The sequence below is a fragment of the Desmodus rotundus genome, chromosome 7, assembly GCF_022682495.2.
Source record: "Desmodus rotundus isolate HL8 chromosome 7, HLdesRot8A.1, whole genome shotgun sequence".
In the NCBI taxonomy this organism is placed as follows: domain Eukaryota; kingdom Metazoa; phylum Chordata; class Mammalia; order Chiroptera; family Phyllostomidae; genus Desmodus; species Desmodus rotundus.
This window is the reverse complement of record NC_071393.1, coordinates 97,468,515-97,481,983: the sequence shown is the minus strand read 5'-3', so window position 1 is coordinate 97,481,983 and position 13,469 is coordinate 97,468,515. Positions and strand designations below refer to the sequence as shown.

Sequence of the window (13,469 nt, the reverse complement as noted above, 5' to 3'; positions counted from 1 at the left end):
GGCCTGCTGTGGGTTCTGTTCTGCTCCTTCAAGTTGGCATTTAACCCAGAGATGCCCCCAGTGGGAGGGGCACCTGGAAGACCATGGCGAGACTGTCACCCTGGGCCCTGCAGGGGAAAACTAAGCCAGTTGGCCTGCTGCCGGGAGGGGTCAGGGCAGCCCTGGACTGGGACAGATTAGAAGGACCACCTGCTCCTCCCTGAGAAGAAAAGGCTCTGTGGGGCAGGAATGATCCTTCCAACAATGTGGGACTGCTACTGAGAAGGACTTGGACCGTGTGACCTGAGGGTGAGAGTGAGAGCCTCTGGGTAGAAGTCCCAGGAATCAGCATGGCCCCTGGGGGCTGCGGGGAGCAGGCATGGGATGCTGTGTCAAGCACCAGGTGTAGCCAAGAGGGATCACCTTTAAGGTGCCTGCCAGGCTGCTCAGGGCCAGGAGTAGGGAACCCTGGGCACCTGCCTGGAGGGCCAGCCAGGGCCCTGGCCTCCCTGGTTGACTCCCTGGGTCAGTGTAGGCCTGAGAACATGGTTACACTTCCTGAGCTCCTCTGAACAGAAGCCTGGTGTTCTGCCTTCAGCCACATATAAAACCTAACGAGAGGGTAGCTTTTTATCAGTTCTTTCTATTTGATTAGAAATAAGGATTTGGAACCCAAGAGAGGAGAATCTGAGAACCCCAGTAAGATGAAACTGCCTCCAGAGAGTTGGGCAGGGAACAGTCACAGAGGTGCCTCCAAAGACCAACTTTTGGACTTTGTCGACCTCAGCATTTTGTTATATGAGTCCATCCTGGTTTGTGGATTTCCACTCTCTCCTTCCACGTCTACTCAGGCCCCGGGAGGGGCTAAGTTGAGAGCCGTGACAGTTGATGTGGTGGCCTACATGTGACTCTTCACACTTAACTAAAACTAAATAAAGTTTAAAGTGCAGTTCCTCGGTGTCACCAGCCACAGCGCAGGGGCTCAGTGGGGACACGTGGCTTGCGGCTCCCCTCCTGGACAGTGCAGAGGTTTCTGTCGTCGCAGGAAGTTGTATGGGACAGTGCTGGTCTAGTGAAGAGAGAGTTGGAGGAGCCCTAGTTGGCTCTCCCTACCCTGGGGTAGGCCAAGCAGTGACCATGGTGACAAATTCCAGGCCAGGTAGGCAGGTTTTGACTGGTGTCAAGGGCAGGGTGAGAGCAAGCAAGGGGGAGGTGCACCAGCAGAAAGAAGGTGACGAACAAGGAGGAACAAGGAGGTGAAGGGACCGCAGGGGCTGAGGGGAAGTAGGGAGCTGGCTTCAGGACGGGGTGGGTCTAGGGCCATGATGGGTGTGGGGTGAGGCACGGACACCCCCAATAACAGTAGAGCTAGGATCTGGAGGCTTTGGTATTGAATGAGACCACCAACCTTGCCAGTGGGTTGGGCAGGGCTTATTGAATTTGTCTTCGGCAATTCAGCCACTCCTCCTATCTGGACAAGCCCCTGGTTCTGCAGCTCTGCTAACCGCAACCTAGCCACCCGGGCAGAGAGACCGGGATGCGTATGTGTGGTGCAGTGCTCCAGAAGGGCTGTTTTCATGTAGGGTGGACTGCTTCCAGGGTTTGTCTGTCCTCAAAGGAAGCCTAATGCCCTGCCTGCGCCTCAGCCCCATTCCTTGCCTCCACTCACACAGCCCTTCCCTTTGCAGGTGAAAGAGCTGGTCCTGGACAACTGTCGGTCTAATGAAGGCAAAATCGAAGGCCTCACAGATGAATTTGAAGAACTGGAGTTCTTAAGTACAATCAATGTAGGCCTCACCTCAGTCGCAAATTTACCAAAGTTAAACAAACTTAAGAAGGTAAGTAGAATGTAGGTGTGTGTGCTCTCAAGCAGAGAGGTGGGGTGGGGAGGAGGAAGGGTCATCACCCAGTTTAGGAAGCATAATCAAAGGTGAAACCAGATGCCTGCCTGACACACCCAAAGATTCCAAGACCGAAGATTTCACCAGATGACTTTTTCCCTTCCCCGTTGTCTGCCGGGAGGCTCTGAGCCTAGAGCCTTCATTTAAGAGTTGTTTCTGCTTTCTCCTCTCTGCCTTGTTTAGCTTGAACTAAGCGATAACAGAATCTCAGGGGGCCTGGAAGTATTGGCAGAAAAGTGTCCGAACCTCACACATCTAAATTTAAGTGGCAACAAAATTAAAGACCTCAGCACAATAGAGCCACTGGTGAGTCATTTGGGTCCTCCCCTCTCTCCACAGGGCGGGAGGTGGGAGGGATTGATATCAGGGAATACTACTTCTGAGTTTTTATAACCTCTTCTGTTTTTCCCACTTATCTTACTTTTTTGACTTCATTTAACTATCACTGTGTACTGTGAGATAGAGTTTGCGCAACTATTTCTGCTTCGTCCGCAGAGAAACTGAGGCCTAGAGAAGCTAAGTAAGTTGGCCAAGGTCACACAGTCAAGGTGAAGAGGGGCAGGACCCTGATCTCAATTTCTGGCCTAGTGCTTTTCCCCAGGCAGTGTCTGCTGTGGAAACTGGAGCTGTCCTTTCTTCAGGCTCTTGTCCCTCTTTGGGGAGGGAGGGTCCATCAGGAATCAGTGGCTCCTGGAGCTGGCCAGCCTGTTTCCTCCTGGGCCACCGGCCCGAGGCTGGTGCCGCTGAGAGGGGGGAGATGTGCTGGCCCCGACTCAGGCCCCCTGCGCTGGCCGAGAACTTTGTGGTCTGGGACCCTGGTGGAGGCCGTCCTCGCTGCCTCTTGCGCTGAACACACCCCAAGCTTCGGGATTTACTAGCCAGAAGGGGGAAACCGTGGTCAGAACGACCATCTGTACACGAGCAGCATCTGAGCGATGGTGTTCTCCTGATTTTTAAGGAGGTTGCCTGTAAGATGTGTCGCTGATTCAGTAACAGACTTTCTGAAAGAGAGCAGCACCTACCACATGAAATAAACACACTTACTCTAAATGGACACCTAAGAATCACTTCATGAACCATGCATCTTAGAATCAGGGGAAAGCCCTGAGGATCTTTTGCCAAGTTTACCGCATTCCCTCTTCTGAGTTTACAGGGTGGATGCTGGGGTGTTCCTCAGTTTGGGTTTGCAGGGTTCTCGTCCAGAAAGCATTCCTTGCCTTCCATGGATGCTCAAGGGGGTCTGGTGGGTGGGCCCAGTGACAGAACAGGGAGCTCATTCCTTTTTCAAGCCCAGACTTCGCCCATCTGTGGCGTGGGGTCAACCACTAGAATATGCTCCCCATAGAACTTCTTTTCAAGTTTTTCGCTGATTTTCTAGGGGAAAGCAGAACTATTTTGATATATCCGAAAGTCAGTTTCATTGCAAAGTGAAATCCTTGAAGGTCTATATGTGTGTATGGGAAGTGAGAGACTGAGGGTCCCCATTAGAGATCAGACTGAATCAGTCACCATTAGAGATCAGCTGTAGACACACACACACACACACACACACACACACACACACACACACACACAACCCGTGCTCCTCCTGCCCGACCACACACATTTTTGTAACTTCCTTTTCCCTAGTTACCAGTGTGACTGATGTGTTGTACTCACCTCCAGAGGGTGGGAAGTTGCTTTGGTTGGAGGTGCTGGGCTCATCCACCCAGATCACAGCCCAGATTCCCTTCCTGCCCTGGACACTCTGCTGAGAATGACCGGGTCTCTGTCATGTGCTCTTGAGAGAGCAACCTGGTTCCTGGCATTGACCCTGAAGGACAGTGACATTAGTGGCCAGTTAGACCTGGCCCCATTGGAACAGGGACTTGGCCTGGGACAGGGTGTTTGTGTGCCTGTGCCTTGAAGACATGTCAGGTGGGAAGTCCAGGTGCAGCTCTGTTACCTGTGTGCCCCTTTCAGTTTCTGGACTTCAGTTTCTGCAGACACCGAACAGGAATGAGTTGAGCCAGAGCCCTCTAGGCGAAGCTCTGGCAGAGCAAATGTGCTGCGTGCCACAGACAGTCTGGGCCCTCCGTCGGTCTCCTTGTGCTTTGGGATGGGTGGTGTTGCGGAGAGTGAGAGGTCCGAAGTGGTGCTGCTGAAGCGGGGCTGCCTGATTAACCCCAATTCTCTGCCCTCCACTTCCTCCTTTGTAAAACGAACCAATAATTATTTCTACCTTATTGGGGTTCTGAGAACAAATCGAGTTAATCCATGAAGTACTGTGTTGACTCCTATGATTATAATTATTATGATTCACAGCAGGAGTTAGTTTGTTGACTTATGTCACCTCTGGCCCCTTAGTCACAGGGGCAGGCAGCAAAATTCTTATTTCATGCTCCAAGAGAAACCCACCTTAATTTCATGCTGGCCACTATGAAGGCAAAAGCTGTCATTGCAGAATAAAAGTATTTGCATTGGATGAATGCAAAGATAAAGTCCAGCCCTTTATTTTCCAGGTGAAGTACTTGAGGCCCATCAGCTAAGGGTGACATGCTTAGGTGGACATTGTGGCTCAGCAGGACCAAATCAGAGTTCCTTTACCACCTGTGGCCTTGTCCTTCATACTGTCTCGCTACATCCCTCCCTGTTTCCCTGGGTTGTCTCCCCCTTACCCCCCTCACCTTCCCCATCTCCTCTCCTACCTCCCACAAGTCACTCACTGTTGACTTTATTTCTCTGCTTGCAGAAGAAGTTAGAAAACCTCAAGAGCTTAGACCTTTTCAATTGTGAGGTAACCAACCTGAATGACTACCGAGAAAACGTGTTCAAGCTCCTCCCACAACTTACATATCTCGATGGCTATGACCGGGACGACAAGGAGGCCCCGGACTCAGACGCCGAGGGCTATGTAGAGGGCCTGGACGACGACGAGGATGAGGAGGATGGTGGGTGGCAGAGGGGAAGGCCAGGGAAGGCCTGGGGTTCTCCCTGTTTTACGGAGTGGTGGCCTGGGTGTTGGGAGGCCCCCACCGGCTGCTGAAGAGTATGGCTTTAAACCTCTTTCCAAAGCTGTGGAGGGGAGTGTTTATTGGCGTCCCTAGTTATGTAATCGCTTGACTTTCCTAAAACTACATGAGCCCCAGAGAAGCATCCAGAGATTCTAACTGTATAGTACTGTAATTCCTTAAAAACCATCTAGGTGAATCTTCACTCCCCCCCCCCTTTCCAAAATCCCACTGGGAATGAGATTCTACAGTGTCTCCCTAGTGTGGCCCTAGACTTGGACACTCCTAGGGAGTGGGTGAGTGGATAGAAGGTGGGGTATGGTCTGAGGGTCCTCTTCCCCCTCTAGGAGTTCAGTCTGAGGGCTGGAGAGGTTGTGGGGCCCCCTGGTGGCTGCAGCCCACAGGACCAGTCCAGGACCTACGGGTATGGACCCCAGAGCCCCAGGGGCCCTGGCAGTGGAGCCTACAGGTAGCACGTTGGCTCCCTGGCAGTGTGGTGAGCAGCCGGGGTTGCAGGAAGGAAGAGAAAAGGTCACCTCCTCTTCCTTTCCCATGTCACCAGCACAGTGTGGCTCCCTGCAGGTCTTCATGGCGAGAGTAAAGTTGAGAATGGAGACACTTGCCCAATTAATTCAGACACAATATTTCGTTTTTCCTTGTTAGATGGGAGTAATTTGTAAGATATTCATGCGCCTTGTTTGCTTTAGTGATACAATATAAAGGACCCAGGACTGGCGTCCTAAGACCAGGTTTCTAGGCTCAGACTAATTTGATGTGTGACCTTAAACAAGTCACTTCTTCCCCCTGCCTTACATACCTCCCTTTTAAAGCAAGGAGTTTGGCTAGATGCTCTTTCTTAAATGAATTGATTTCTCAGCTTTCCCAGGCCCTGTAACTTTCTCTGTGGTCTTGACCTCCACAAAAGATCTTTCTTTTTTGTAAAACTTGAGGAGGACGGTCTAACGTTCAGACCACTTTAGGGTGCTTATCTTTCAGATCACTTTAGGGTGTGTCCAGTCACCTTGAGTCATCCAGGTTTTGGGCCTGGGCGGGGTGGGGTTGTGAGGGTCACGGGTTCCCCACTGAGGACCACACCCTGCCAGGCCCATCAGCCTGGAGGCTGTGCTGTGCGAGAGAGGAGCCAGCTCACCACCAGTTCTGTTCTTGTCCCATTTCCACTGTGCAGAGGAAGAATATGATGAGGATGCTCAGGCAGTGGAAGACGAGGAGGATGAAGAAGAGGAAGAAGAAGGTGAAGAGGAGGATGTGAGTGGAGAGGAAGAGGTAAGTGCCTGGGGTGGGTGCGGGTACCATCTCCCTGATTCCCTGTTACTTGGTGCCTCTGAGTCAGTCCCTCTAAATGCCTCAGTGACCAGCCTTTAGCAGCTGGGAGGCCCTGGCTGGGGATATGGGTCCATTTCAGGGCCTTTTATTGGGTTGGTTTGAGAGCGGCCAGACTTGCAGCAAGTGCTGTGACGTTGGATTAGGAGGGGTAAGGGAAAGAGGAAGGGGGTAAAGGGGACCTCACCTGCTGGGTTAAGGCTGGCCCTCGTTTCTGTGTGAAAATTAGATTTTACTGCATGCTGTCCCATCACTGCCTTTTTGCATTCACACGTTGATTTGCTGAGCACTTACAGTGTACTGAGGAAAATCAAAGACGGCCTTGAACTGATAGGTAGTAGAAGACACTACTGGGTCCCAAATCAGAGTGACATGGGGCTCGTGCACACAGTGGAAGCAGTGCCACTTTCCGACAAGGTCTGTGATGTGTCCATGAACGTAATAAGCACAGAGATTTCTCTGTGTGTCCCTGGACAAATTCCTTGACCTTTCTGAGCCTGTTTCTTCATCTCTGAAATAATCATCTAGATTGTAAAAAGGGATCAACTCACTGGATTGGCAAGAGGATAATTTGTAAATAAAATGCTGAAGGACAGTGTCTCATAAAAAGGGTGTTTGACCACTTAACTATTACAGGCTTTCGCACCCTTCTCCAAGATGCTGGCTCCGAGAGCTGGGTTTTGTGTTTGGGTGTTCTGACTCTCTCTATGGATCCAGAGTCATTTTCCACGGTTTGTTCAGAATTCTGCAACAGCTCTTGCTGATTACGAAAGTTAGACCTGGCGAAGTTGGTTTAAAATGACCACATCCTGGACGAGGCACCTGGCTTCTCTCCCTGTCCTCTGTCTCTGGCTGGAGCGTGCAGATGCAGATCCACTTGGGCAGGATCTCCGGGCCAGTCCGGCCTAGGCCGAGGGAGGCAGGCGGGTGCAAGTGACGGGAAGAGCTGGTGAGATAGGCTTGGTTCCTGCCTGGTCTGCAGTGGGGTTTCTCTTCTCTCAGGTGTAGGCTGCTAGGTTCCCCTCTAACCCTTAGGAAAACAGGCCCCCCAGGATAGGGCAGTAAGTAGTTTTGACTAATGGATTTTTTTCATTTTACTCTTCCTGTCACAGGAGCTGCAGCATGTAGGGGTGGGGGTGGGGGTGGTGTGCATAATCTCATTGACCATCTGCAGATTTCCAGCTTCCAGTAAAGGAGAGCTTATACACACACAAACAGTCTCAGCAAACAGACTGATTAAGGAACTCTTTTGTGACATTATAAAAGGGTATATCCCTTGACAAAAAGAAGTCGATCACCAGCTTCTTTTTAAACAATAGGCTGCCTAATGTATTAGTAGAAGTGTTCAACATACAGAGCTTTAATTGGCATCTAACATGAGGAACAGCACAAAGCAAGGGTCCTGTGTTGAGACTGAAGTCACACATGTTGCTGGATCTCAAGGAGCTGGGTGACGTCCTTGAATTTATCCTCCCCTCCAAGCAGTCCAAGTCTGCAAGAGGGTACGGGCTAGGTAGGGTGAGGTTGGACTTGGCCACCAAATCTGGGCTTGCTGAAACTGGGGTCTTCCCTTGAAGCCAAAACCAGATTGAGGACAGATGAAAGGATGGCCTAGTTTCCGTGACAGAGAGTCGGCCCAGGAACTTGGTCTCCTAAGAGGGTGGCAGATTAGAAAGCTGCCCGAGCTGTTGGGACTTCAGGTCAGGGGTTCTTAAGCTGGGGTGGAACCCACAACCCCCCTGACATTTTTTGCACATATTATGTGTGACAGGAGTATTTCCTAGGGGAAGGTAAGCTTTCTAGAGTCTTAAAGGGGTCCTTGATGCAAAAGAAGTCTGCTTTAGAGTCATCCTGGGCTGTGTGTCCCGGTGTGGGCTCTGAGAGGCTGTCCTTTGAGGTCAGTGTAGGGAAAGTGGCTTCCTCAGCAGGTCTGGGACCCAGAGGCACCTCTGATGCATGGTGTGCATCTTCTCTCCTAGGAGGATGAAGAAGGTTATAACGACGGGGAAGTAGACGATGAGGAAGATGAAGAAGATCTTGGTGGTATGACAGCCCTTTTACTCTTGGCTGGTAGCAGCTGGCCCCTTCGGTTGACAGTAGATTGTGTAGGCCTTGAGGACCTGGCCATGGGCAGAACACGCCCATCTGAGGCCACAGGTGCCTGCCTGGCTTTGCAGATGTTCTGCCTCAGAGTCCCAGGATGGCAGAGCTTCCTAGATGTATGGTCCCATTTTCCAGCAGGGGGTCTGTTAGAGGTAGGACCAGTGTTTAACCTAAATCCCTCTTCTTTACTCTTCCAGAAGAAGAAAGGGGTCAGAAGCGAAAACGAGAACCTGAAGATGAGGGAGAAGACGATGACTAAGTGGATAACCTATTTTGAAAAATTCCTATTGTGATTTGACTGTTTTTACCCGTACCCCCCCCCCCCAAATCCCGCCCCCCGAAACTTATTTTTTTCTGATTGTAACGTTGCTGTGGGAACGAGAGGGGAAAAGTGTACTGGGGGTTGTGGGGAGAGGGTGGGCGGGAGGGGGTGGAATAAAATACTATTTTTACTGCCACTCTTTATTTTTTTCCCCTACTTTTTTTTGTGTCTGTTTTTGTCCCTGTAATTGCAATAGCTGAGTACACACCAAGTGAGCATTTGTTCCTTACTCTCAGAGGACGGTTTGGAGGTCTCTTGCATTTCCTGGTGTTTCCTGAGTCTTTTGAGTTGGTTGGAAGGCCATGGCTGGCCTCAGTTTGGTTTCTCAAAGCCCAGGAGGGGCTGAGCACCAGCCGCATCTTACCTCTTGTTCTGGTTCACGTGATTTCTGCATTTCTTCGGCCTGCTAGAGGCAACCAACGCCCTGGTTTTAAATAGCAACCTAAAGGCGTATTTTGGCACTGGTTGGGGGACAGTCCCCGTCTCTCATTCCCTTTCCCTCTTCACAGATGGTGGTGGGCTTCGTTCTACAAAGACGACTCTGATGTCACTCTTACGAGCTATGATACGAGCCAGAGAGCTGAAGCAGCAGGCTTAGGAGTTAAGAGTAAAATGGATTTGGTGATTATAATTAAAAGAGAAGAAGCAAACCCTTAAACGTCAACCTCTTTAAAAGATTTTTTTTAAGAACTGTCCTATCTCGTTCTGTAAGATATTAGAACGCTTTGTTTTACAAAATGGCAAGAGAATTCTTCCACGTGTGCTGCTGCGCTTAGACCGTTTTTACACACCTAAGTGCGGGAGACGCTGCTGCATGTCGGCTGGGTTGTCTGTCTGTCTGTTTTCATACACCCGAGCACGGAAAACTAACGCAAAATTGTATTTTCTTACCTAGTGGAATCTGAAATGACTGCAAATTCCTAGTGAATGTACAGGTTTGCTTTCATGTCCCTCTTCTGGATTGCTTTGGAAGTGACGTGTTGTTCCCTAGCCCGTGTTCCATCTGTACAAAAGAACATCTGCACCCATTTCTCTCCTCCCCCTCAGAAGAGCCAAACTTTTGAGTTTTATGTCTGTTTGTCATTGATAAATTTCAATAAATCTTTTTATACAATTTTTTTGGGATGGCTTCTTTGAGTCCAGCAGGCCATTGGTCTTTCTAAGACGCATTCCAGACAACCTGCTAGCTGATAAAATAGCTTTTCTTGTAGGAAATGTGACCCAATACTAAGTTTGGATACTTTGGGTCTCAAAGCAAGACTCAGTGGTGTGCTTTTTTTTTTTTTTCTTTTTTCACTAAAAGTTTCATTTCTGAGGGGGAAAATGTGTAAAGTGATAAAGATTTTAAAAAGCTAAACAAAACAAACCAAAAAGTTAGTCCAGGTTGGGGCCTGACCTTATTCTGAATATATTTTTCATCATGGTGTTAAGACTGTAAAAAAGAAAAGTTGTTTGAAAACCTCAGGAGTGTATAAGGCAACTTTGTTCCTTTTTTACTTAACCATTATTACGATAACTTCTCTCTACCTCTAACGAGTCTTCAAAAACCCGTCTAAAAAGGCTGTCTAGTGGTCATTAACTACTCTGACTTGCTTCCCCCTGACCAAATGGTGAGGTGTTCGGGTTATTTCCAGCTCACCACTGCGGTGGACATTACTCTACACTTTTCGTGGATTTCTTAGAACAAATGCTTAGCAGTAGTGTCGTTGGGCCAAAGGTTGCCCTTTATGAGACTTGTGTGCACCGGTCCATGTCTTCCAGAAGGGTTATACTAATGTTCTGTGGTGGTTTATACATGTGCACACATTCATTCTCAGCCTTATAACCTTGAACCCTTCCCCTCTGTGAGCCCTAGTTCCTATGCAGTTCCAGCAGGTGAGGTGCTTCTCAGGAGAGACTGACTCACCCCAGCCTCTGGGTGGTCCCCTGGGACTCTGCACTCTTCTTTGGAGACGCCCCCTGACCGCATGAGCAGGCCGGGTGGTGGCCTCCTAGAGGCCCGGTGCTGCGGAAAGCACTGGGCTGTGAGGATGAACAACGCAGGTGTGCTCTGTGCCTCCCACAGCTGGTGAGAGAACCCGGGAGTGCTGTGAGGTTTTCTGGCCTTGGCTTCCTTTATGGGGGTTTTAAGAATCAGTTGACCCACACAGATGGGATTAAATTCTATAAAGTGTAAAGGGAAATGGATGACGGCTGATGGGAGTGGAGGAGGGAAACCCTGTCTGTGAATCATACTGAATGCTCACATCAACGTTCGAGTAGTCTTGTACCTGCTTTATAGATGAGGAAAACCAAGGTCCGATGGCTAGCAGGTAAGAAGAGTGGAGCCAAGGTGAGCCTCGGGGCTGGACTATTCTTATGGAGCCTAGTCATGAGTGACAGGGAGGAAGAGGAAGCTCAGCAGGGGGGTGGGGCTAGGAAGAGCTGACCTCCGTTGAGCTCTTCCTGTGTGCCAGGTACTGAGCTTTACAGGCAGCATCTCATTCATACTGAATCCTCAAGGCTCCTTGAGTGGTTGCCATTCCCCTGTATACAGTTGATTCTGGTCACAGCCAGAGAAAAGCCTCAGGAATAAACCAGGGGTGTGTGGTTCCAGACCCAGGCTTTGACCTCACACTGGAGTGCCTCCTGCTCTGAGACACCTGTATGACCCAGCTGTGCTGGAGCAGTTGCTCACCTTGTCTGGCACACCTCTGGTGAGTGAGGTTTCCCCACCAAGTGCTAGCAGGTGCTGTAGGATGGACCCTTGAGAAGGAAGATCCATTAGGAAATCACCCAGGGAGGCTAAGTGATGTGCCCAAGGTCACCCTGCAAAGCAGTGGCAGAGCCCATCCTGGAGCCCAGGACTCCTGGGGCTTCTGCACCTTATCACAGGGCTCACGGTACAGTTGCAAGAGGCCAGCTCTTGTGAGAATCAGAAGATACACAGTGTAGTATCTTCCAGGAAGAACAGCCAAGCCTCAGGTGGACAGGATGCAGCGAGCACCACAGCATATCTGTGTTTTATGCAGCTTTGGAGTGCATCCTATATTTTTGCATATTCAGTTTGGCTTCTAGTGGTGTCAGGTTAACCATCCCTGCAAAGGGCATTTCTTGTCGCAGACAAGTGCCTGGAGTCTGACGATGCTGGTTCTAGATTATGAGCTCCTACTCTGTCATAATTTATATCCATTGCCGACTCTGTCCTCACACAGATTTCATAGATGAACACAAGGCTCAGACAAGCTCAGCAAGTAAATGACAGCTGAGCCTCAAGCCTGTGTCTGACACTGGAGAGCTTGTTCTTATCCACTGGGTTAAAAGCCAGGCAGACGAGGGAAGGGAGATGAGCAATTCAGTTTGTCTCATTTGCTGACTTGCAAAGGCTGTTTTTATCCTGGTTCAGAGACTCATTGTTCATGTTTGGAAGGATTCCCACAGTGGGTCCCTAATAAGCAACTTTGGACAATGGTGTCCCTGAGTCCCTGGACCGGCCCTTGGATAGGCCCCTGTGGCAAGCTGGGCCCAGGGGTGAGTGGGGCAAGGAGAGGGCTAGAGATGGTTGGACAGAGGGCAGGTCTGAGGCTGAATCAGCCTGATTGCAGCCCACAAGACAGGCTCTGAACATGCCAGCAGGGGAGACTGGAGAAAGATTCAGACCTGATGGGATGTCTGCAGACTGCTAACTGTGGCCTGGGGAGCCGATGCAGGGGACATCTGTGAAGTTACCCACCAAGCATCAGCTCCTCATGGTCTGGCAACAATGCTACAGGAAGCCACTGCAGAGACTCATGAATATGGCCCATCTTCAGTCCTGAAGTTAAGATGGGCTGACCACCATCTATCTGGTTCCTGGGGTGAGCAGGCCCAGTCCTGAGCAATCAGCGCACTCCAAACTGACCCTAGTGACTGCTACAAGGAAGGGCCTGAGACACAAACTGGTTAAGGAGGCTTAGTCCCTGGAATTTGGAAAATGAGAAACTTCCTATTGTAGGTACCAAGCTGGGAGGATGGAGGCCAGGAGTTGTGGAGGCACATCTGGACAGAGCCTCTGGACAATCCCATTTCAACCTGAAAGAGTCCTGATGGGTGCAATGAAGTGAGGGCACCATCGTAGATTTGGCCATTGCTTATTTCTCGTCATAGCCCCATCTGGTAGTCTCCATCCCCATTCCAAAGTCGAACACATGTAAGTGCTCGATGCACATGGACTCCTTAGTGCCAGACACAACCCCAAGTGCTCTATGGAAATCAACCTAGTGTTTTCCAAGTTTCCCTGATGAAAGGCCCTGGGGCCTGTCAGACTGCCAGGCCTCACCCCTGGGAATTCCAATTCTATGGCTCTGGAGTGGGACCTGGGAATCTGTGTTTTAACAAGTGCCCACGGGATTCTCATCGTGGGGGATGTTTGGGAAGTGCTACATTAAACTCAATACCCACGGCGGGCCAGTGCGGAAGGTGTTGTGACCATGTCACTCAATGCTGAGAGAGCTAACCTGCCTGAGCTAACAGGTGGCAAGGGACAGCTGGGATTTGAACCTGGTCTACATGACTTTCATACTTGTAGAAATGGTATGAAAATAACTACCTGTGTGTCTCACAGGTTGTAAGACCATGGAAAAGATGGGAAGGAACATTACAAAGGAGAAAGCAAAAACTGATACTGAGAAAGATGCCAATTTTATGAAAAAGAAGGCTAAGCAACTCAAATATTTTCTGTAAGAAGAAAACAGTCTTCCAAACCACTCTGTAATTAAGGTAATGTACACAAATGTACTTCCCCCCCCTTTTTAAATGTACATACAATAAAACCTACTGTCGTAATAATAGTTCATGGATAATCTTAGTTTTTTT

The 13,469-nt window shown here is 49.8% G+C and overlaps 1 protein-coding gene across 2 annotated transcripts in view; it reads left to right on the top strand.

Annotated features, from left to right (window-relative positions):
• ANP32A (acidic nuclear phosphoprotein 32 family member A) overlaps positions 1-9,752 on the top strand; it is a 37,624-nt gene extending 27,872 nt beyond the window's left edge. For both annotated transcript variants that reach the window (XM_024567681.3, XM_024567680.4), the window contains exons 2-7: positions 1,668-1,817; positions 2,064-2,186; positions 4,612-4,810; positions 6,057-6,154; positions 8,191-8,254; positions 8,512-9,752. In XM_024567681.3, coding sequence (XP_024423449.1) covers positions 1,668-1,817; positions 2,064-2,186; positions 4,612-4,810; positions 6,057-6,154; positions 8,191-8,254; positions 8,512-8,573 — 696 coding nt within the window. In that variant the 3' untranslated portion in view covers positions 8,574-9,752. The remainder of the gene's footprint in view (positions 1-1,667; positions 1,818-2,063; positions 2,187-4,611; positions 4,811-6,056; positions 6,155-8,190; positions 8,255-8,511) is intronic.
• The last annotated feature ends 3,717 nt before the right edge of the window (positions 9,753-13,469 follow it).